Below are 22,968 nucleotides of genomic sequence, written 5' to 3'. Positions count from 1 at the left end.
CCTGTCGTGGCACAGTGCCATTTTAAAGCTCGAGCACTGCATTAGTGCAGTTGTATTTTGACACTTTGGGGCTCAATTTTCCAAGTGAATGTATTAGTGATGAATGTGCCTGCTTAGGGGCTGTTTGTTTTTTCCACGTTTCGCAAAAGTTTTCCACAGCAAGGCTCTGGGAAGCACGGACTGTTTGAACCACAGGGCATCCATCATTTTGTCACTGTTCTGCACCCGGCCACCTAGGAAATGAAAGAGATCGAGAGAAAGGGAGAGAGAGCAGCAGCCAAATTGTGTCACTACTATATGCCAAAGCCTGCACCTTAAATTGCCCCTCTGTCTGCCCAGTCTCACAAAGCCAGTGACTAGCCCCTTTGAGCACCTCGGTAAATTTGACAGTGACGTGTTTTAGTGCAGACAGGCCCGGGAGGGGCGGTGCGGGTAGTAAATGCTAATGTAATTAACAGTGCTAGGTCCTTGACATCCGCCCTTTGACACCTGACTGATATCGAGGCCCTGCTGGAACACTTGGCTGATGTGACCCCGTCACTGAAGTACCTAAGCCTGCTGGGAAATGAGGCCTGCCCCAACCAGCTGGTCAGCCCGGATAACGACGAGGACGACTACCAGAGATACAGGTCAGTAACAACATCCACTGTGCTGATGTAACACATAAATAAGAAAAAGAAACTACTGTGACCCGTTTAGATAGATGGATAGATAATGTTCCGTGTCTGTGTGTTTATACTTTCAGTCAGACAGTTTTGATGCTAAGCTATTCAGAGTGATAGCTTTTTGTAAGTAATGGATTTGGAGATGTTCCTTTTTTGAACATCCAGCCCCCTACATTTCACAGGCAGACTGTGGATGTAACCACATCACTCTAAAAGCTTTGTCAACTGGCCCCTCTACACTGCATTTTGCAAAATGGATTTCATGTGTGACTAGTCACCACCACAAATGAGTGTTTACTACCCTGCCTTACCAGAGCAGATGATGCATTAAACATCAAGCGAGGCCTCAAGCCATGCAATATGACCACCATTTGTCAGGGACCTTTACATGAAATGCGATAAAAGGCGAAAAGCATACTCTCTTTTGTCTGTTTTAGCCCTAAGTGCTTGTTTCTGACTCTGCGATGCTTATTAATCATTTACCACCCATGCCTTTCTTGAATAATCTTTCTTCTCTCTTTTTGTCTACCTTTCCCCCCCCCCCCAGCCCCCTCTCTCACTTTCCCCTCCTCCCCCGTTCCCCTCTCCTCGCATGCTTATCTTGCTGGTGAGGAAAGCTGTTCTGTTTTGACTGACAACGTCTAGGGTCCTGTAATGTAATATTCATAATGTGTCACATAGTAAAACATCAATTTGAGCGTGATGCAGATTTCATGTCTGACAAGGTTAGGCTGTATGCAGGTCGTGACAGCACTGGCCTTGGGCAATAAATACCCAGCCCAATGCCTCGGGAGCTTTTGGTCTCTCAAGTGAAATACCCTGGTGCGTTGCATCGGTGCCCCAATTAGTGCAATGACATAGAAACAGACTATTCGTTCACACAGTGTTGTGTAGTGTGCGCCGAGGTTAAATGTTGTCCTGTTCTGAGCCGACCATGCGTACGATCAGTGGCCATTTAAAGTACTACAATAACACATGAGTTTAAGGCTGTTATTAAATTATACCACAATGGTTACTGATTTTGTGGCATTGTGCTAACAGGAAGCTGTCTCCTCACAAAACGTCTCATCCCATTCTCTCTGTTTCTGTGATGTTTAAAGATTAACATATTTTAATGTGACATTTTAACCTCTTATCTTGAGGAAAATTATCAGTTTGTTCAATCTCCTTTTGTGGCAGATCAAAGAGTTTTTCCATGTGGCGCCTAACCAGCAGCTGCACTTTGTGCTCACTCAACCTTCTTTTCTAAATGCTTTAAATGCAGTTGCTGAATTTTTATTTAAAAAGGCTATAACTATTTTTTTTTTAATTTTTTTTTTCTTTCATAGATGTTATACTAATTATAATGACTTAATTTTCTTAGCAGGTTCCATTGTTTCCTAGTGTCTTCATTTCTAATTAACTATTAGTTAAACTTTAACCAGAATTACAATCTTTAAGAAAAAAACATGTCATTGTATTTAGCATTTATAGGCAAAATTACAGTAGAAAACAGAGAAACTATGTTACTATTCAATACAAATAAATGCATTACATTTTCCATTACAAATTAAATTAATAAAACATTTAAAAAATATATAATTGGGTACCTGATCATTTTCCATATCAATTCAATTGTAAAAAAAATATGATCAATTATTATCATTTAGTTGACTTTAACACAACCGCTTCCAAACAGCACATATCATATTATTATCAAATTTTTCGAAAAAAGGATATGAGTCTGAGGTTTTTTTCCAGGCATCTCTCCTCCCCCTACCCCCCTGTGCTCTCTTATCCTCCCTCTTTGGTTGGGTTGAATCATTAATATCCCTACTGGCTGACAGAGCCTTGTCATCTGCTCTGACCCTGTGATGGTAGGTTACCTATGGAGAATAACCTCCCTGCATGTCTCCCAAGGGCATCTTCACATCTCATCATGAAAATGCCCTGAACAAAGTCCTTTTACAGGCAGGGAGACACAGGATGCGATTTGGGCCTCTTGTATTTGAGTGCTACTGCTCTCATAGGAAAACATGCTCGTATAAGGGGTTAGGAGCAGGTCATTTTACCTTGTAATAATATTCCTATAAGAATACATTCAGAGCCATGTCATAGCGTTTAATCATTTTGTTGTAGATAAGCACTCTATGTTTTCATTTAAATGACATCAGATCATTCTTAAATTCGCACAGAGATATTTTCTATTCCGTGTCAGTCTAAACGTTCTCCCAGCATCCCCTCCTTATAATCCTCAGGTGATGAAAACTTGACACGGGCTTTGCCATCTCCCCTCATCGCCATCGCCATCATCAATTTGCCACGGCTCTTTGCGCACAGGTCTTTTCTGTGCCCATATCCCCCGTCCTTTCTCACCCTCCACTTAGGTGCTGCATGCATGTCCTTTTTGGCTACTAGCTCAGCCCTGACATACTGGTTCCTCTATCCCTGCCTGCCTGTGAAAGGATCTGTTGTCATCTATGTATTCCAACCATTATCTTCTGACGTTTCTCTCCCTCCCAATGAAAGACAGAGTGTGTCTGAAAGCTTAGAGAGATATCTGTGATGCTGCCAGAATGACAGCTCTGGCAGACGGGTTGTATCTCCTTTCGTGCTATTTATATGTCGTACTTATTCTTATCAGCTTTGAAGGTTATTACATACAAGAAAATATCACCATTAAATCTGCACCACCATTACATCTCAGTAAACATGGCTTCTTTTCAAGTTGTGTTGATGCGTGCATTTACATATTAGAATGTGTGTCAGTTTGATTAGTGTGTCACGGTTTACACACTTCCTCAGATTCTCTGTTTGTGTCATTGTCAAGAACAGGCCTACAAGGAGACCTTTATGGCAGCTGTACGGTTTACGAGTTTTAAGTTGAATTGTTTTTTTCTCACAGATACTTTGTTCTGCACAAGTTACCCCAGCTGAAGTTCCTGGATACCAGGAAAGTAACCATAAAAGAGGGGATGGAGGCGCAGGCAAGAGGAGCATTCATGAAAGTGGTCAAACCCAAGTCGGAAGCTGTAAGTTAAGCTCTGTTTTTTGTGTGTAAACCCCGTTTAAAAAAAGTAGTCCCTCTGAAGTCTTGAGTGGATTTGTCACATTCATCCCCTTCTTCCCTTTTCCATTATTTTCATTTATCCTTCCTTTTTTTCTTGTGCATACTTGACTGTCAGTCTCTATTTACAAAGGTCCTAACACTGTGGCCCTTTGTAAAGAGGCTCTACTATGGCTTAAAGTGTATGTGTGTGTGTGTGTGTGTGTGTGTGTGTGTGTGTGTGTGTGTGTGTGTGTGTGTGTGTGTGTGTGTGTGTGTGTGTGTGTGTGTGTGTGTGTGTGTGTGTGTGTGTGTGTGTGTGTGTGTGTGTGTGTGTGTGTGTGTGTGTGTGTGTGTGTGTGTGTGTGTGTGTGTGTGTGTGTTGTCTCTGAGTGTGTGTGAGTGTGTAACTGTGTGTGACCACAGCCTGACCTGATTCCGTATGCATGAGCCCAGATCAAAGACGACGGCCAGCTGTCCGGTCGCGGTTGTGTTACCAAGTGTGACATGGCTGCCGATTGGAGTGACAGCTCACGTACATGCCGCTCACAATCGCTTAATTATCCCTAGCCCGTGCACTTATTCCTCGCTCTCTTGTTTTGGGCCACACAGACTAATTAGAGTTCGGGAGGTTCATAGATATACCCACTTCACCCCTTTCCATCCCCTTTTTCCCTCCGTCTTCCACCCCTTTGATAATGCAATATAAATGAACGGCTTTTGCCTAGATTTGATTTCATGTAATTGTAAGGTCATGAAATATTTACTCTTTGGATCAGCTAATCTTTGTCGTTTCAAGGTCTCTGGGGCTCTGACAGTGAGCTCGGGAGGTACACATGGATCCAGAGTAGCAAGAGCAAAGGGATCAAATGACAAATCAGAAGCATGTGTGTCTGTTGAGTTTAAAAGTGCACGAGGAAAACAAAATATTTATTGTTTGAGACAATCAGCTAAGATAGTGTACTCTTTTAGTGTCAGTTCATACTATGCTTTGTTCTTGATTCTTGATACAAGTGGCAAGCGGGAAAGCAAAACACTGAAATAATTTAACCTCAGTCTGGCATGTTTGGTAGATAGAGAAAAGTGGAATGAAAACACTGTTCATCCACTTTATATAAAAAGAAACTAAGGACCTCTACAATGCTTTTTGGCAGGATAAAGCCACTTCATGAGATTTTATTTACATAGCTTGTCAGTAAAAAATAAATGTTTGCCTTTGTCGCCACAGCCTTAGATGAAAGCAGAGATAATCACTGATTCTAGCTGACATGATGTGTGTGTTTTTCTGTCTTTGTGTCTTTGAACCTGCTGTATATGATTATTTATTCCCTATGCAAACTAAAATGTTACAGCTTTGATAAATACACGTCTACCTTACTGTATTGTGTGTGCTTGAAAATACAGTACTTACTATCTGACGTTCAGCAGTTCCTTTTTATCAGAGTCTACACATTGAAGATATTTTTGCCAGGACATATCCCGTGTCTGGGCCCTGGACTGCCGCAGCAGCATTTCCATAACATTTGTTTTGAGTTAGATGAGACGTGATGTGTCAACTATCACAGACTTGATGAGCCATGAGTACCTCCCGGCTCTAATTGTCCACATCATCAGAGTGATTGTAAGCTGACCAATAGTGCGGGCCACCAATTAATGCAACGTCTGCAACAGAAGAGGAAAGCGAGGAGAGACGACGGCATAATTAGATATTTGTGTTTGCTTTTATGTCTGGTACAGCGGGGTGTTGCTCATAACAGTGGCTCAGGGTACAGTGTCTGCCATTTGCTTCATTACAAAGGATGGTAATTAGCTGTCTTGCTGTCGCTTGCGCTACCATTTGAGTCTCAATTAGCGCAAGTATTAAAGGAAAAAAATACGGGCTACAGCCATGATTTAAAAGGTTTATTTATACTGTAAAAAGTTTTTTGCTCCGCTTATAGTTATTTTTCCTTTAGGACCTCATATGACAAATCTCCTTTCCGATGTTTACAGTAGATAAATTGAAACCATAGAAACAGCAGCAACTGTAGCAGGGTCACAGTTATACATGCCCATTCATGACAGCATTAATCTGAAGAAAGAGCCCCGGCTCTATCAGATCATTCCCATTGCATGATGTGGGTATTGGAACAGTTAATGGACTCGCTATGAAAGAGACAGTGCTGAACTTTGGAGACCCTCTCTTGAGTCATATCGGAGTGGATTGTGACCACAGTTTTAACTCCTTTTCAATCATGCCATTATGGCATGGCACTGAGCGCCGCCACATGGTTCTGATAAAGCAGTTAAGGTCTTGAGCACAACCTGAACACCATAACTTTTCATACATTCCCAATGTTTTCCATGTTGACTAAATCACAACCAGACAGTCACAGGCCGGTTGTTTGCAGGAAAAAGGCAGAAAGGCAGACAAGTGATGAGATTTGTGAGGGCAGAATTTACCAAAACGTTTTTTTAAATGTGTATATCTTCGAGTTAAAACTTTACTACTAAGTCAAACAATTGGACAAGGCATATAGTAGATTAGCCATGCTCATACACTGAAGATAATTGTGTGACTCCTTTAATTGTGCCTTCATGCACTAGTGGGCATGACACCATTAGTGGGTGCTGAGCTTTCTCTGACTTGCATCAAACTTAGAAGTTGGTCATTTTCTCTTTTTGGGTTAATGTTACAGTATTTTGCATCTCTCAGTAGAAAAGACAAACAGCCGGATAGAGTTAGAGGCAAAATGGCGAAGAAAAAAGAGTAGAAAGAGGAAAAATATATATAAATACCTGAAGTAAACAACAACAAAAAATGCAGCGGGCACGATTGAAGTGTTTTCCCAAAACCACAACACTAAGCAGAGTCAGAGTGGAAAAGCCTTGAGCTGTATTTTGGGAAATTGGGCGTGTTGGAATGCTATAATGTGATAATTCTCTTTGAGGATTTAGAGGTCATGGAATGAAATGGCGTTAAACCACGTAGAGCCATTTGGACTGTGTTGAGCAGCTTTCGGAAAATACATGTGGTACGTTTTGGCTCGGTTCCTCCACCTCCTTCCACCCTGCCACGGAGCCCACATTATGCTGTCGAACCCTTGGGTTAAACTGGCCATGTCTATCAAAACACTATGACAGTACATTCTGTTTTTCAGATCCCAGGCCCTGCTAAAAAAAGGTGCGTAGCAAATTTAACTAGTAGAATAACATTTACCCCTTGCCACATGTTTAAGAGTGTATCACAGTGAATGAAGTAGGTCCTTGGTTCCCCCCTTACTAGGCACGGCTTGGTAGCTACGTCAGCGGGTATAAATGTTCCTCGGATGTCACTTAGATTTTGTCTGGATGGAGTATTTGACTTGATTTTCTAGCATGAACACAAGTTTTTCCCCACATCCTTCTGCGTATAATGTAAAGCAGACTGCATTGCAGGGTGGCTCGAGCCAGCTCCCGGGTCCCATGAGTCTCTGCACACAGGGTAACGGTTCTTCAGCAGAATTGACAGTGACACAGCCAGGAAAGTCCTCAAGTGGATCTTTTCAGTTCTGTTTTTTCTTCCCCAGACACTAACCTGTTTTACTCTGCAGCAGACGGCAGTTCATTTTAAGTTTGCGCTGAAGGAAACAGTCCAAATCTAAGATCGACAGCATGGTTTAAGACCCATGACTTTGCATTATGTGATGCATGATTGTGGCGTTGTTGAAAAGCAACAGTGGAAAAAGAGAAGGCCATAGGTTGGTTGTTTTGCTTCCTTTTCAAGTCTCAAATGTACCCCGTAAAGTATGTTGCCACGTACATCTGTGCTCGAGAGTTATGAGTTCCCCGAAGCTCTCAAACATAACAAACAGCATGCAATATAGCGCTTTGTGAATGTGCCTTCAGTGGGTTTGCTGAATCATTTTACTGAACAAATGTGTCCTCAGAGAAAACTCAAAGAATATGGTTCTCAACAGGGGAAGGCAATACAACCCAACAGATTGCTGTGGAAGCAGGTTTATTACCACTCTCTGCTTTCTGCTCGGTTCTGTATTTGCACCAGCTATTATACATTTACTACGTTACTTTTCCTTCACGACACATTCCTGAATCAATATGTACAATATACAAAAGGTTGATTAAGGACAGCACTGCGGATTGGGTAGGCGTTGTGGGCAAACTGTAACCATACTGAATGCCGGTCTGCTTTATGTACAGACAAAAATTACTTGCTGACATATTGTGTTCTGCTTGTTTTCAAATGATGTTCTCTTTCCCATCTTAGATAATGTCTTGTTATCTCTTAATAGCATCACTTGAGACACGGCTGTTCTCCGTCTTTTAATGACAACATATCCTAAGTGTTAAAACAGCTGTTTATAATTGTTTGGACGTGTTTAGTTTGTATATTAAACAAAATACACGGCGTGGTTTGTGTCAGATTAGCCCATGTTTGTTCTCTCAGGTATGTGTGTTTGTCATTTTTCTGTGAGTGGTTTGCCTGTCCCGTGTTTGGATCAGTGCAACAGGCCCGGTTTCAAGCATTCTGGCAGCTTAATCTGTGAGGTCATGTGGGGGTTATAAACCAGGAAAACAACAGCCATTAGAGGGAGTGACTCAAACTCTTCACATAAATCATCCGGGCCCTGCATATCATAAACACACTGTAAAACTTTAAAGCACAATTAATTGTAAGTAATAGCGCCAAGATTGATTTATTGCCTCTTTCAAAGCCTGGAGACATGGGGTGCATGACCTGAGTGTCACGTCACTCTTGCAAGGGAAAATGATGGATGTATTACTCATTTTTGGCTAAACGCACAGCATAAAAACAAACATGTGTTTTTGTGAGGGCTTTTATGAGACGCTGAAGTGGCCGCGTTGCATTAACTGATTTTCCTCCCCTTCTGCTGGCATCCAATACAGAGAAGGAACGCCTCTGTGGCGAAGTATTTGTTGTCTCGACGTCTCTTGTGTTTAGCGGTGGAGTTTGAGGCCTGTCAGAAAACAGGCCAAGGCTGGCCAGCAATAATGAGATGTCTCCCTCTCCCATTTTGATATAAAGTTTTCATAAACTTTGCAAATCATGTGATCGCTCACGTAACTTTTCTCTTTTTGTATCTGTATAATGTAAGTCTTTGTTAAGTTTTATTAGTGCAATAATATTGAGTGCCTGGGATTGGCAAGCTACTAAGCCTTTGCTTTTTACACAAACTGTTCCAACTAGATCATTTATAAGGCTTTGGGAAGGGCCGTGTTTTTTATAGTGATTTTTCAAAGTTCCTTTAAGACACAAACACCTTCAGGGAAATAACTTGCTTCCAACTTCCAGTATTATTTAACTCTTAATGCTTTAAACAAATTTAAAACATATTCTGCACGCAGATCTAAATCTCACTGTTATTTCGTTTGTTTATGAAACCGAGTCTTCTTTCATTGCTTGCCAAGGGGTTGAAAAACTCCACCATCTCTGTACACGTACTTATAGCAACAATGTTATAGCCACTGAGGCAACTCTTAAATTACACTTCTTATCAAATGATGCTTTTAGCTATTACACAGTGCAGCGTCCCAGTGCGTTGGCCTATCAGTCCAATCAGAGCTAATCCTCCCAGTTGGTCTCTTGGTGACTCGAAGATGCTGCTAGCCTAATGAGAGACAGCTGGCTTACTGTTTTCTGAGCACAAAAAAAAAAATCCATCTTTCATTCTTACCCACTACCCCACCGGGTGTTTCCAGAGAAATGTGCCAAACTTTAAATCTCTGAAAGAGATCAGTTATTTCTTTGACTGTCTATTTTAGTTGATGTTGACAGTGCACATTAATCACTATTTCAGCACTCGCATTTATAGTTTACTTTGAAGTTGATTGTCATGTGCATCCTCTCGAGGCAGCTTTGCTTTAATTCACATTCAGATTTTAATCAGATAATTCAAGTAAATTGTTGTTGTTTATGACTTGCAGATGTTGATATGCTATTAAGAAAGTTAATGAATGTTCGAGCTTAAAATCTGTGTTAGATAAGGTGGATAGTCTGTGCGAAAGTGACACTTTTATTTATGATTCACCATTGTGTCCATAGTAAAAGTTTATTAGTGTGAAACAATAAAAGGTGTTCTCCTTTAATATGCACATACGGTGGCATAAGACTTTTCCTTAAATCCATTATACCAGTTTTCCTCAGTGAATTCTTAATGAGAGTCTTCTTTCAGCAGCGACTTTCAAAAGCGTGCAGCCGAGGACGGCGCTAGAGCTGAAAGTCCCTCCACTGAAGTTTGTGCTTACACAGACCTTCTTTGTGGTTTTTAGAGCTTGTCAGACATGTCAAGCACAGGCTAGAAAAAGTATATTGTTTCCAGCCACTTGGATTCCTTTCCCCCTGACATCTGCCACTCTGCCAAGATGATAAATTCTTGCCTCATTAAGCGTGGGTGTGGGATTACAGGCTGACAACACATTAATCACTGGGCTGGGTGGCAGCAGCCCCGCACCAGCTACAGGCATTGTTAACCAAACTTTTCTAATGTGTCACTCTCCTCCCTGACAGCCCATAATCAATCATCCTGATTGGCAGGGCTGATAGATTACACTATTTATACTTTGTGTAATGAAAGCTAGCGTTTCCACCTACTGTCATTGTGGGGACGATGATAGGCCAAACCGTCCAGCTGAATGAGAAAACATAAAAAAGAGACAGGGAGAAAAAGAAAGGGTAGGCAGACCTTGGAGCCGCTTTGTGAACTTTAAAACGGACACTGTTGAGCGCCGTGGTGGGGGAGCCTGTCTGTATTGTCCCCCCTGCATGGTATAGCTTAAAGGCAGTTTTCACACCATCACTGGGCTATTGTGATCTTTGTCGCTATCAGTGCCAGGCCGTGCTCTCCCAGGTACAACTATGCTTTGTCTGCGGTGGGATTCGGTTTCTCTGTGACCCCATCTGTGAGGTGAGGTATTGTTGTTAAAACCTCTGTTCTGACAGAAAGTGAATGATTTACACATGTATAACAACAAAATTACACGACACCATATACTGTATGTGGGTAGTTGTCAGAGTGCAGGGGTCGACGGGATAATGGATTTCCCTGCTTCCTTAATAAGGGCTTTAGAACTATGTTACATCACTTGACAGCCCCCCAAGCAGTCATTTTTTGCATGGGAACTTGTGGATGAAATGACACACTGCTGGTAGCCTTCAAACATAATAAGGTTATGTTTCTTTTTTGTTCATTTTCAGCCGTGCGTCTTTGTCTGGAATTAGAGATGTCCTCGGCACACCGAGAGAGGATATTGAATATGAGCTCTTAGTTGAGAGGCTGCCAAGCATTTTCAGAAAGAAATGAGAAAAAAACAAAACATTTCATCATGTTTTTGACAGGCAGTAAATCTGAGACTTCTCTTATGAGACAGCGTGCTGTCAGGAAATTAGTTAACTTGACCATATTTTTGAGCGCCAGGTAATTTACCCTCAGAGATGCAATCGCAAATAACTAGCAGGAGGCCGCATCCCTGACCTGACATTGCTTTGTGTATAATGCAAAATCTGGTGACATGCTCAATGGGTTCTGTCAGCTGCAGGATTGAATTCTCTGCCTACTGCGTCTCAGTTTGGAGCATGCTGGTCAATTATTTCTGAGGCTGTCAGTGCGTAGGGAGACACTGTTATTTAGTATGTGTTAACTTGGCATCATTAAGACACTCACCTGACAGAGAATAGCACACCTGAAAGTTATTTATTTTGATTCCCAGACAGGGATAACCTTCAAACACGTTGACCTCTCCCTATTTTGCGTTTTGTGAAATCCCACTCGGCCCATTAGAAACAGAATCTGTCGAGACGGTGGGGAATCAAATGGCCGAGAGTCGTATAATCTAACGCGGTAATGCGCAAGAGGAGCCTCCATTTGTTTGGACAGATTGCTCTGATCACTCAGTGGCAGTTCAGTGTCTATCCACGCTTGCCGAGTACACATTGTCTTTAAAGCACATACAGAAATGTCATATTAGATCCATGTTTTTGCCCACAAGCAAAGTATTGAACACTCAGAAATGGATGCAGCAGTTTTATGTTGTGTTCCTTTTAAGTTTCCCTTGAACAGAAACACTAGCTATGCAATATGCTGTCTACGCTTTGCGTAAACAGCCAGATCCATTGCACCGCATGTAATGATTTAACACTGACATAAAAAAGGGCTAACAAATGGATATTTGAGTGACAATAACATCAGAAAATAACGTTGTTACATTATTTTGATAACATTTTTAGGCCAGTTGACATAGAGAGTTTAAAATGTGACCTTTGTGGGAAAGTTAGAGTAATCATTATACCCCCCATATCCTCTCCAAAACCATCACCACGCCCACCACCAACCAGCACCGATGACGAATGGGAAACCTGATCGAGTGAAGCCTCAGCATCACCTCTGTACAGCAGGATGACATGATTAGGAGGTGACAGCTTCTGTAACAACATCTCTACATTTATCTTTTCCTGCTCTCTACCGTTCACCCTCTGTGTCTCTCCCTCTCTGTCTCTCTCTCTCTGTCTGTCTCTTTCCTCTCAACAAGTCAGACTACTCTATAATTAATGTCCCCGAGGGCTATCCGCAGGTCAAGCAAGGGGGGTGCTGTTGAGACAGGTAGTCTTGACACCTCCAGCTTTGTAGCTTATGCATGCAGGTGGGTACACGGCTGCGGAGGGGTGAGAGAGGCCAATGATGAGGGCGAGAGCATGTTTAGGTTGGAGGCTAAGACTGAAGGAATAGTGTAGGTTGAAGGAAGGCGGGCCTTGCTGTGCGACCTTTCCACCTGAGAGTCAAACTGAATAGTTGTTCACAGGATTAACCAGTTAAATCTGGTGCATTAAGGGCTTAGCCTGCCAAGAGCTTCACATTTGAGTGACAGAGAGAACATTCATTTTCAATAATATCTGCACAACACATCAATTAGCCTGAGGAAGGCATTTTAAGTGAGTCGAAAAATAATTTAAGGATGGCAGATTGTGAGTTTGCAAGTACACTGGCAAACAAATAAAGGCTTTATTTCATCTGGTCCAAATGTTCAACAAAGGTTTGCACAGCAGCATGGTGGATGTGAATTAATTCTCACGCTTTGAAGGGGTGCTGCCTCTCGACTTTAGAGACTCTTTAGCTGTTTTGTTCCTATATACATTTGAAGTGTGCCCTTACACTGTGCACTTCTCATATGCATCTGTCCAAAATCCACACACTCGTCCAATTTTCACAAACACAGCAGCCCTTTTCCCCCCTACAATCACACTCTGAATAGCCACTCATCCCTACGGGTTTCTACTGGTGGAAAAGGCTCTTTTTTTATCTGAGTTTTGAATAGAGGCAGAAAAGGGGATGAGAGCAGCAGGGTGATGAACAGGGCGACGGGAGAATTGGACAGCGATAAAGAGGAAATTAAGTTGAGACGAAGGAGGAGGAGGGAGACATTATTGTTTAGCAGTGGAAATATGTGAAAGACTGAGGGCTACCCAGGGTGCACTTGAGGTCATTGCGGGGGCAGAGGGGTCAAGTGACACTCAAACCACATTCTTCTGTCATTCACGGGAGTGTTGGAGAGGGCTGTGAAGGATTGGCATACACCTACAGGGCACAGATGGGCAGTGAAGTGGGTCAAGATCCTTAATGCCACACTGTTTCAGTGTCACCATTCTGCAAAGAATGTTTCCTCTTTGTTAGCTTGTGTGGTTGTGATGAGAGCTTAGTGAAGGTGAAGCTTCATTCTTTTGAAACGCGCGATTAAAGAACTGCATCTGAATCCTTTACAGGCTAAAACAAAGAGTATTAAGCTCATCATCTTTGTATGAGCAAGGCATGTTTTTGAATTGTCAGTGTCAAATTATTTGCATCTTTCATTAGTTATCAAAGGCGTTATAACCTCTGACAGTTTCTATTTGCAGTTGGTGTTCAGTTGCAAGCTGACAGGTTCATAGGGCCTCTTCCCGGAATAGGTCTGACTTGTATGCACTGTACTGTAAAGGTCTATATTACAATATCCTGTGACATGTACTGTAAGTCATGATTAAAACATATTTTATTTCACGGATATCTTCTCTAGGCAGTGTGGCACAAAGCTTTGTCATTTCATCAAGTCTGATTAAGTGAAAGTACAGAAAGTACAGTACTGCGGTAGTGTCTGGCAAGCAAAGCCATTTGGACACACAATGCATCTCTATTTCTCTTTATTACTGTTTGTCTGTCTGTGTTAATAAACCACTCTCAAAGGTGTCCACAGTCAGCGTGACAGATCTCACCTTGTAGAACAAAACACACTGTGTCCCTTTCTGTACAATCTATCATTACATCTATCTTTTACTTTGTTAAGACATACAACTGTAACCCATAGCCCAGACATTTAATATGATATGATAATAGGTATCCCCCAGGAACACCTGATATGCTGTTTCCATGCAGCAGGCAGATGGGCACACCACAACGGGCATCACTTCTCAGCGATTTGCCTGCCAACTGGCAACGTCCGTCAATAGACGTGTTCGGGGTAATCCGAGAGGTGGGCCGAGCTGCGGTGGCTCCGACTTTCATCACACCTGTGCTAAAAGCACGGTGAAGAGCAGCCTGTCCGTCCCATCTCCCCCCTCCCCCTCACCCCCCCTCACCCCCTGTAGGGGAATGTTGAGACGGCAGTGGATCAGATGGGCTCACATCCTGTCAGACTCATCAGATTTCAAGACGACTGAGTGCTTTTGTCAGCTGAATTCCAGACATCTTCTCCCTTTCTCTCTAGAAGGGTTTCAAAGATAATGTGTCTTAGGACGTGACCCCCCTCGTAACAATAGTATCATTGATACTGCGATGACTCTAACTAATGCTAATGGTACATTATTCATGAGTTTGATCAAGAAATGAAGGACAAGACTAGAAACCAAACCAGCAGGCCAGAAAAGGAGGTAGATAACAAGTCTGATGCTCATCCTCTCATCTCCTCCAGCTCCTCTCTCAGTGCCCTCTGTCACAGATGTCATTCTTTCCTGACACCTGTCTGCTCTTCCCTCTTGTCTCGCTGTCCCATCTCCTTCTCTGTGGGGTGGAACTGTTTGTTTTTGGAGGTTTGTTTTTTGGGGGAAGGAATACCCCGCTGCTCCAGGCCGCCTCCAGTCTTTCAGCTCATCACACGGAACATGACAGCCCTCCCTCTCTTTGGTGCTGAGATGAGCTGCTTCTCCTTTTCCCCATGGGGAGTCAACATTTTCTGCTGCGCTTTCTCTTGAACTTCACTTCAAGACAGCAGATCGATAATGTGTGCGCAAGCAAACGCTACCTGCTTTGGGCTGTGTACACAAACATTGTGTAATATTGCAGCGATGTGGTTCGAGGTCGTATACCAGTTCAGTCGAGGAGGAATTAATGTTTCATTGAATGCGCTTATATCTACTTTTTATTTTTTTAACAAATAAACCGTCCTTGAATGGAAATTCAGTTAAAACTAAAATAGGCAGTTTTGGAATTATCATATGTGTGCCAGAGGCAGAAATGTACGAACGGCTATAAAAGCAAAGCTGTGGTTTAAAGTGCAAAATCTCCAAATCATTTTCTATTATTTAACACTGTATAATGCCCGTGTAATCTGCACTGTTTGGACACTACAGCCTGTAATTATTACAATAAAATTAGGCATCAACTCTAGTAAACATGAGCGGTTAAAAGACTATGATTGGCCTGTAAATGGGAACAAAGTGAAATCAGACACTAACAACTTGTAACTTGTAATTATGCTATTTTGCTGACACACAGTGTCATTATGTTGCTTACTTAAGCAATAATGTGTTAAAAACTCAAGTGTTGCCATTTATAATGTCTCTAAATTAAATAGGAATCTAGTACCCTGAAAATGCAGATTATTGCAGTGTGTTTTTTGGATGTATGTCTGTCATGGCTACCATCTCTACCAAAGGCCCAGACCATGTTTGGTTTGCTGACAGCGGAAACTCAGGTTCATGGAAAATTGTTAATACCAATAATCATACTGGGTGGTCTACCACTGGCCCTCTAAGGCCTGCAGGACTCCACCTAGCACAACGTCACCAATTTGTGAAGCCCTTTTCAGGCTTTCGCATGTCTCCTTCTTTCTAGTTTCTAGGTTTCTCTTTTGAATATTCAGCACAATGATAACCTCAAGGTATAACAGTTAAACCTTGAGTTCACACGCATACACTGAGACGTTGTTTTTGTCTGGCTGATGTGTGCAAGTTGTGTGTATTTCTTCTTTGTATCTCTTTTCTCTCTCCTAGCTTAGAGTTAGGACTGAATCAGCTGTTTACACAACCCTCTCACATAGAATATACACACAGTCAGACAGACAGACACACACACACACACACACACACACACACACACACACACACACACACACACACACACACACACACACACACACACACACACACACACACACACACACACACACACAATACTTGGAGATGCACAAAAGCCCAATTGCACAGTAGCAAACACCATTTTTTTGCACACAAAAAAACTCACACACCTAAAGCGGGGGCTGTGCCTCCGGGGGCCACGTCAGTTACCTGCTGACACACAGGCTAGTGATTGATGAGACGCCGGGGGCGCTGGAGTAGACTTTGTCAGCTGCTCATAATTTATACATCTTATCTCCATCAGAAGAAAAGACAGAGTGCCGCGTTGTGTGTATGGAGATGAAAACACTGGGCTTGTTTAGGCAGCGGTGACAGGGTAGCTGCTAGCTGTTAGCCGTGGCGCAGAGTGATAACTCAGATTGCTATCTGTTAGTTTTCTCACCAGGTCCCTCTGTGGCCACAGCCTTCACTCTTTGCCTGTGACGAACCCTCTGTCTGCCAGTCATTCTCACTCACTTTCATTGCCTCTCTCTCATGTTTCCTTCTCCCTTTGTGTCTTCCTTTCTCCCTTCTGTGACCCTCTCTTTCGCTCTTTCTTTCTGTTCTCCGTCTATCTCCTGTCACATTCTCAGACCAGACAGGCCCAAGCCTCTGCTGAAAGCTGCTGGCTCTTCCTCAGTCCACACACAGGGCGAAGGTCAGGACAGAGGCCAGGCTTGAGTTACAGAGTAGTTAGATCTGTCAGCGTCATGTTGAAATCAATGATCAGATGTTGTTTGAGGGTGGGCCAGAGGATTTAATTTGTAACATTCTGAGAGTTCGTTTGTGTTTGATGTATTTAAAAGATCCATATGTACTGATATTAGGGTACAAGCGACAACTAGCAAATGTCATGTTGCATTGTGGTCCTTTTTTGGTTTTGTTTTAAATAGATAATTTCTTTGTCAGCACTACAGTAGTTTGTAACTATTGATGATTAGAGGGTCAGTGTTTCGGAAGATTAGAAGAAGCCCAAACCTCCTATCTGATAAAAACAAATGCTGCGACTCATTGAGTTAGTATTTGTGGTTGTAGCTATTATGATTTTTATTTAAATGTTACTCCGGTTCAAGTCAAAAAACAAAGGAACGTATCACTGATCCTTCATAGAGCTTGTCAGTGGTAAATTAATATGACTTCTGCTGCCCTGCACACTCAGCGTTTGATATTGCCTTCCTAAATGTGAAAAGCAAGTTGATCAACCCACATAACTTCACCTTACTCTCCTCCAATTGTCTTTTTAGCACGCTTTGTTCTCGCAAATTGTATTCAGATGTTTTTACGAGTGTCAGTTAACTACCGCATCAGCAAAACAACTTTGATTCCATAACCCCTTCCCACTATTGATCTTGCCTCGTAGATAAAAGAGTTCTCTCTCTGAAATCATGCATTTTTCATAGTGGTATCAATGGCAGCCTTTGCATTTGGCAACCCACTTAGCTTAAAGCTATACTCACAAATCCTGTCTGTTTTGCTCTATTGATTCAGAGGGTTTGTCTATTTGAGATATCAGTCCCTTTGCATCATTTGACTTTGTCTTTGATCAGCCTGATCGCTGTAAACAGCCACAAAGAATAAAGCAAATTATTCTAATTAATGTTTTGTTTTTTTGTGAAGATAAGCATTGTGCTCTGCTTTAAATATTCAAGTTGAAACATTTCGAAAGTGTGCGTGACTGCTACTGCAGCTGCTTTGTCTGTTTGGGCAATTATTTTGTGCATAAAGTGCTCTTACAATTTGACACACACGCACCAAATCAATGAACTGAATGTTTCTTGAGAATATGTATGTACTATTACTTTAAAATGTTCAGACACACTCACAGACATTGAGAATAGAAGCCAATATTACTGTTCTCACCGAAAGGTTGTTGGCATTGGGGTACTGATGCTTGTCAGGTGTTAAACAACACTTTGGACCAAGGACAGACAAATGAGAGATTCCTCCTCTCTAATAGATTCTAAAAAGATGAAAAATATAGTGCAGGAGGCAGGAAGGACTAGTCAAAGAGGTGACCCATCAGCATCTCAGCAGCGAGGCAAGGCAGCCTCCAGCCTGCCATGGTGTAATTGGAGAGAAAACATATATGGGAGCAAATAACCCCCTGTCAGGGGCATTAAAAGGAGATGTTGTGACGACTGAGAGCCCTGCCAGCTGAGCACAGCAAAGTGGAGGGGAAGAATAAGGCCCTTCAAATGGAAACTGCTTGAAGAAACCGTGCATCCAAATATTTAAGATAATAGTTGGCGGAACGGAGCATCTGTGTTGGTTTGTGGAACTTTCCTTCAAGAGGAAAACTTGACGTGTCGGCTTTGATGAGTATAATTTGAAAATAGTAAAGGATAACATTAACAGTAGAAGTGTCCTTATTACTGTGCTGGAGTGACATAAAGGTATTTGATGGAAACAGGGAGAGAAATATGACTGACTGTCAAAACTCAGAGCTAAATTGTGAGAGGGAAACAAGCTGACACAATTTCATAATAATAATTTCAAATAAACAGATTGGTTTATTCTTTAGGAACCATTTGAGTATACCAAAAACACTTAACTGCAACTATTTTATTACATATGTTTATTCTAAACAGTGTTTAATTTAACCACTATTCATGTGTGAAGTGTTTAAGCTTTTATCGGATGCTTTTAATAAGAAGAAGCCTCTTGCTGATATTTTTGTGTTTATCTTCGACATTAGTTATGAGGCCCCTGTGGTGCTATTGAAACCATCCTCCGCCAACCTTTGTTTGGCAACTAAAATATCTCCTCTAAACAAATTAGATTTTGGCATAGCTTTCTTATTTCAGCTTCTTAAATTATTGAATTACCCAAGGCTCCCATGTCTACTTCCCGATGATCTCAAAAATAATTTCCCTTTCCCTCTTCAACTTGGAACCTGACCCCTCCATTTAACTGAAAGTGTCAAAATGTTAATGAGAATCCCCCCAAAAGCGCTTAGAGGTTAAATAAAGTCTTCATAAGCTGTCGGTCGAAATTCAATAATCTATTTTCTTGGCATGTTTCCACTTTCCCTGCCACTCTGCCTCAATTCTTGTTCCTATCGAGGGACAGGGCTTGTCTTGTTCTGTTTTGTTTAATTTTGTTGTGTGCAGGCAGCTGTGCAGGCATCCTTTGTCTGTGTGCGAGATTGCTGCTTTAACTCGGTGGCCCCTCTCATTAATCATCCGGTCAGACTATTTATAATGCGGCAGCCAAGCCGCCACCTCCGTTGCCATTGGCTTTTGTCACCGTGGCACCGTGTTTTGTGGCAGGAGGAAGCCTAATTATTAACTGTTAAGATGACAGCCTGTACTGTCCCGTCAACATGGCTGGCAGACAGTTAGACTCAAGTGTTAGACCTGAAGCTGTTATACTGTACACCTCAACGTCTTTTGTCTTTATCTGAAAGGTATATAATGATGCTTTGAATTATATATTTTATAAATTTCCCAGATGAAAAAATATATTTGATTTAAGGTTTCATATTAAAACTAATCCGAATCCACTGTATGAAAATTCCCTGTTGAAAAAAAAATATTGTTTGAGGATGTCATCAATATGCATGAACTTTCAGAAGTATTTGTTTCCAGTAAACATACACACCTGTTTAATACAGTAATTATTTGATCATAATATATTTCCAAGAAAATTGCAGCTGTCAAAATGTGGTAGAATTGCTCACCTCAATGACAGTGCTCTCTTATATGAAATGGTTCTGGCAGAGGATGCCATTCATGAAGTCTGTTTTTCTTATTATTAATCAGTTGTGTTCCTGCTGGAAACAGATATCAAACTATCATGGATAATTGAATCACTCCCCTTGCAAAGCTTTACATATCTTGCAAATCTAAGGAAGCATGAGATGGCACTGGACTTGAAATGTCAGAAGGATATATGTATCTTTTTTTGTGGCGGGGAAAAAAAAGAATTAGTTAAAGCCTCCTGGAGAATGACAGTCTTTGTTATTTGTCTTCTGACTCCTTAGCAGACAGCTATCAGGAAGAAAGAGAAGTCACTGTGCACCACCGAGAAAAGAAAAAATGTGAGTCAGACTTTCCCCTCCTCCCTCCTTTCCCCAAAGCTTGAGATCCCCCTTCCAAAAATGAAAAGGATCAAGTTGCTGTCACTGTCACCGAACAAACATAAACTTTTCTGGCACCTAATAAATAGGCAGTGTGGCATTGTTCTCAAAGCCAGACAGGTGTGTCTGCCTCAGTGATGATGGATTCTACTATTCTGTATGGAAAGCCTGTTGGCTTTCTTGTCATATGTTGTCACACATCTCTCTCCTGAGAGAGAAAGGTTTGAAAGATGGCCAAAAGTAATTACACAGACGCTTCCCTGATGCTGTTGCCATGTGTTTTCTCCGGCTCATCACCACTAAAGGTAGAAAAAATCTGTTACTCACAGCTATATCTCACAGGGGGAAGAGGAGTGCAGACATGTTGGTGCTCTGCTGCTGTTCTTTTTGTGTTGATTGCTAGCTCATTAACCTGTCAACTTTATTTCTTTCCTATCTATGAACACTAGCTCTGGGAAAGGGCCCTGGGCATTTTTACTCATCACTAAGGTGGAGCAGCAGGCCCTGATCCGGGTGTGTGGTGATGACATTATTTTGCACCTGAATGGCAGGTACATCAACATCTCCTTGTAAACGTATCAAAGGAAAGACTGTGGCACCTTTGTTCTCCTCACAGCCCACTTGGGTTGCTGACAGCTTGTTGATTGATATTATCATTCTTAATGTCAGTAAATAGTGCCATGCCAGATAAATAATCATTTTCCTCTTGGTTCTGAAGAGCTCATTTATCTTTCTGCAGCTCGCCCTGGCATATGCCGAAATTGGAGCCGGAAGTAGTCTTCTATTTCAGTCAGAAAGGGACGTGTGGTTTTTCCCTCACCATCTTCTAATCTCTCCTCGGTCTCGGTATCGCTTTTCTCTCCTTGTCTCGGTCTCCCTGGTTATTTTGATTCTGAGCGAGTGAGACTTAACTGAGGGGAAAGATAGAGCTTAAGTCAGTTGTAATATGTTAGGACAACTCTTGATTAGATTCTGTCAAAGTGAGGTCTTTCTGTGTCTCTGCTCCTCCTGCCTCCCCATCCTGGACCACTAGCTGAACAACGAACAGATATCAGTCCACTGAAAAGCCCTTCCATAAATGTGTTACAAAAATAGGTCCCTTGTTTGAGCGATTCTTCTTCAAAGGGTGAGCAACAAAATTATCTAATTGTGCCCCATGTGTAGTTCCTCTTCCTCTTCTGAAGGGGTCATGCATGTAATGAGTTCTTGCAAAAGAACCAGGCTATAAAAACCTGCCGACAATAAGCCTTTCTATAACCGTACAGTGGCCACCAAAGGTCTTAGAGACATCATATTGAAAAGGTTAAACACTGACAGTGAACAAGCCTAACATGGTGGGTACACAACCTCCACTGAACAGCAACCAATGATGGCATTTGAAAAAAAGAAAGAACAGGTACAGGAAAAAAAGTCAGTGTTTTTTTTATTTTAATTTTAGACAAGAATCAAAAGAGAACAGGTAAAAACAAGCCTCACTTGACAAGGCTGGTGCATCAGGGTCACATTGCTCAGAAAATAAGACACACATACAACTGAGTGCTATAAGTGCGCTTTTCAAAGTACCTATTTCCATGTTTTTCCTCTCACCCCTCCCCTCTCCAATCCTGTTACCCCCTACCCTTTGCTATTATGTTGACAGACAGCACTGATATCTTGTGAGCTGTTGATAGATACGTCATATCTTGGGGAGAAACGGGTTTGTCCTCAGCAGGTGAATACGTGGCTCCCCCATCTTCCGAGTAGACAGTCACACATGACACTTTTCGACACTCTCCCCCTGATAGCACTTTGGCATGCAGGCAGAATCAAAGGGGGCATCTTTCACATGCAATTAGAGCGGGAAATAAAGACGATGAAGTGCGATGTACAAAGGAAAGCTGGGGATCAGAAGGCTGTAATGAAAGGTGATTAGAGGAAGAGGCCCCAGCCAATGAGCTGCAGAAAGCTGGGGAAACAAACTCATCCTGCTAAGGCGCTCTATTGAAGGCACTATTAGACAATATCAAAGCTGATAATGACAGACAGCCACTGGCAGAAAGACATGACTCCAAGCTATACTAGATCAATGTGTTTGTGTGTCTGTGTTTAGGCTTGCTACATTTCAAACTTGGTCTGAATAATAATGATACATCAAAATGAGTGGTGTAAATAGATTAAAAGAAATAATTGCATTAATCCCAATAATATTCTGTGATTAAGCCAGTTAGTCACACGTTTAAAATACTATTTACTTGTATTATAGGGGGAAATGAAACAAATACACAGGTGGTCAGAAATCATAGGGTTTTTTACTCTTGGTAACGTTATTTCTGAGTTATTGGCATTAATATATTTTGACGCTTCGCGAAAGAATCTGGCACTATCATATCGCGAGTACTATCTGTTTTTACAGGGCTGACTTTGGCTGCTGTTTCCCACTCATTTGCAACTTCATGAAACCAGCTTGGGCATGCTCCCATTTTCACCACACTAATACAAGGATATTTATATACAGATTGTATTCAGATTACTTTGGGTTTGCCTTTTCTCTTAACTTTCATCTGAATCAATGTTTCATCGACTTAAGTCTGTTAACTTCTCATATCATCCTATAACATCTGAAGCCGTCAGCTTCCTCACTGTCAAATCTGGTTCACCTCACTTCTGACTGAGAGTCTTTTTTCCTCTGTCCCTCCTTTCCTAGTTGTTTGGCCTCAAAAAAGCCAGCCGTCTTGCTGGTACTGAGTGAGTGAGTGATGGACATTTGTTTCACTTCTCTGTGGCTAAATTGAAGAGAAGGAACCCCATTCCTCTGCCTGCGATTGCCAACTGAGAGTGGTTGTCAGGGTTGGGGCTGGTCCAG

General features: G+C 41.9%; 1 protein-coding gene across 1 annotated transcript in view; it reads left to right on the top strand.

Annotated features, from left to right (window-relative positions):
- Positions 1 to 22,968, top strand: part of lrmda (leucine rich melanocyte differentiation associated) — a 193,394-nt gene that overhangs the window by 126,469 nt on the left and 43,957 nt on the right. The window contains exons 4-5 of the mRNA XM_079689021.1: positions 490 to 629; positions 3,550 to 3,676. Coding sequence (XP_079545147.1) covers positions 490 to 629; positions 3,550 to 3,676 — 267 coding nt within the window. The remainder of the gene's footprint in view (positions 1 to 489; positions 630 to 3,549; positions 3,677 to 22,968) is intronic.

The sequence above is a fragment of the Notothenia rossii genome, assembly GCF_949606895.1.
Source record: "Notothenia rossii genome assembly, chromosome: 6".
In the NCBI taxonomy this organism is placed as follows: Eukaryota; Metazoa; Chordata; class Actinopteri; order Perciformes; family Nototheniidae; genus Notothenia; species Notothenia rossii.
This window is presented reverse-complemented; position numbering and strand designations above follow the sequence as displayed.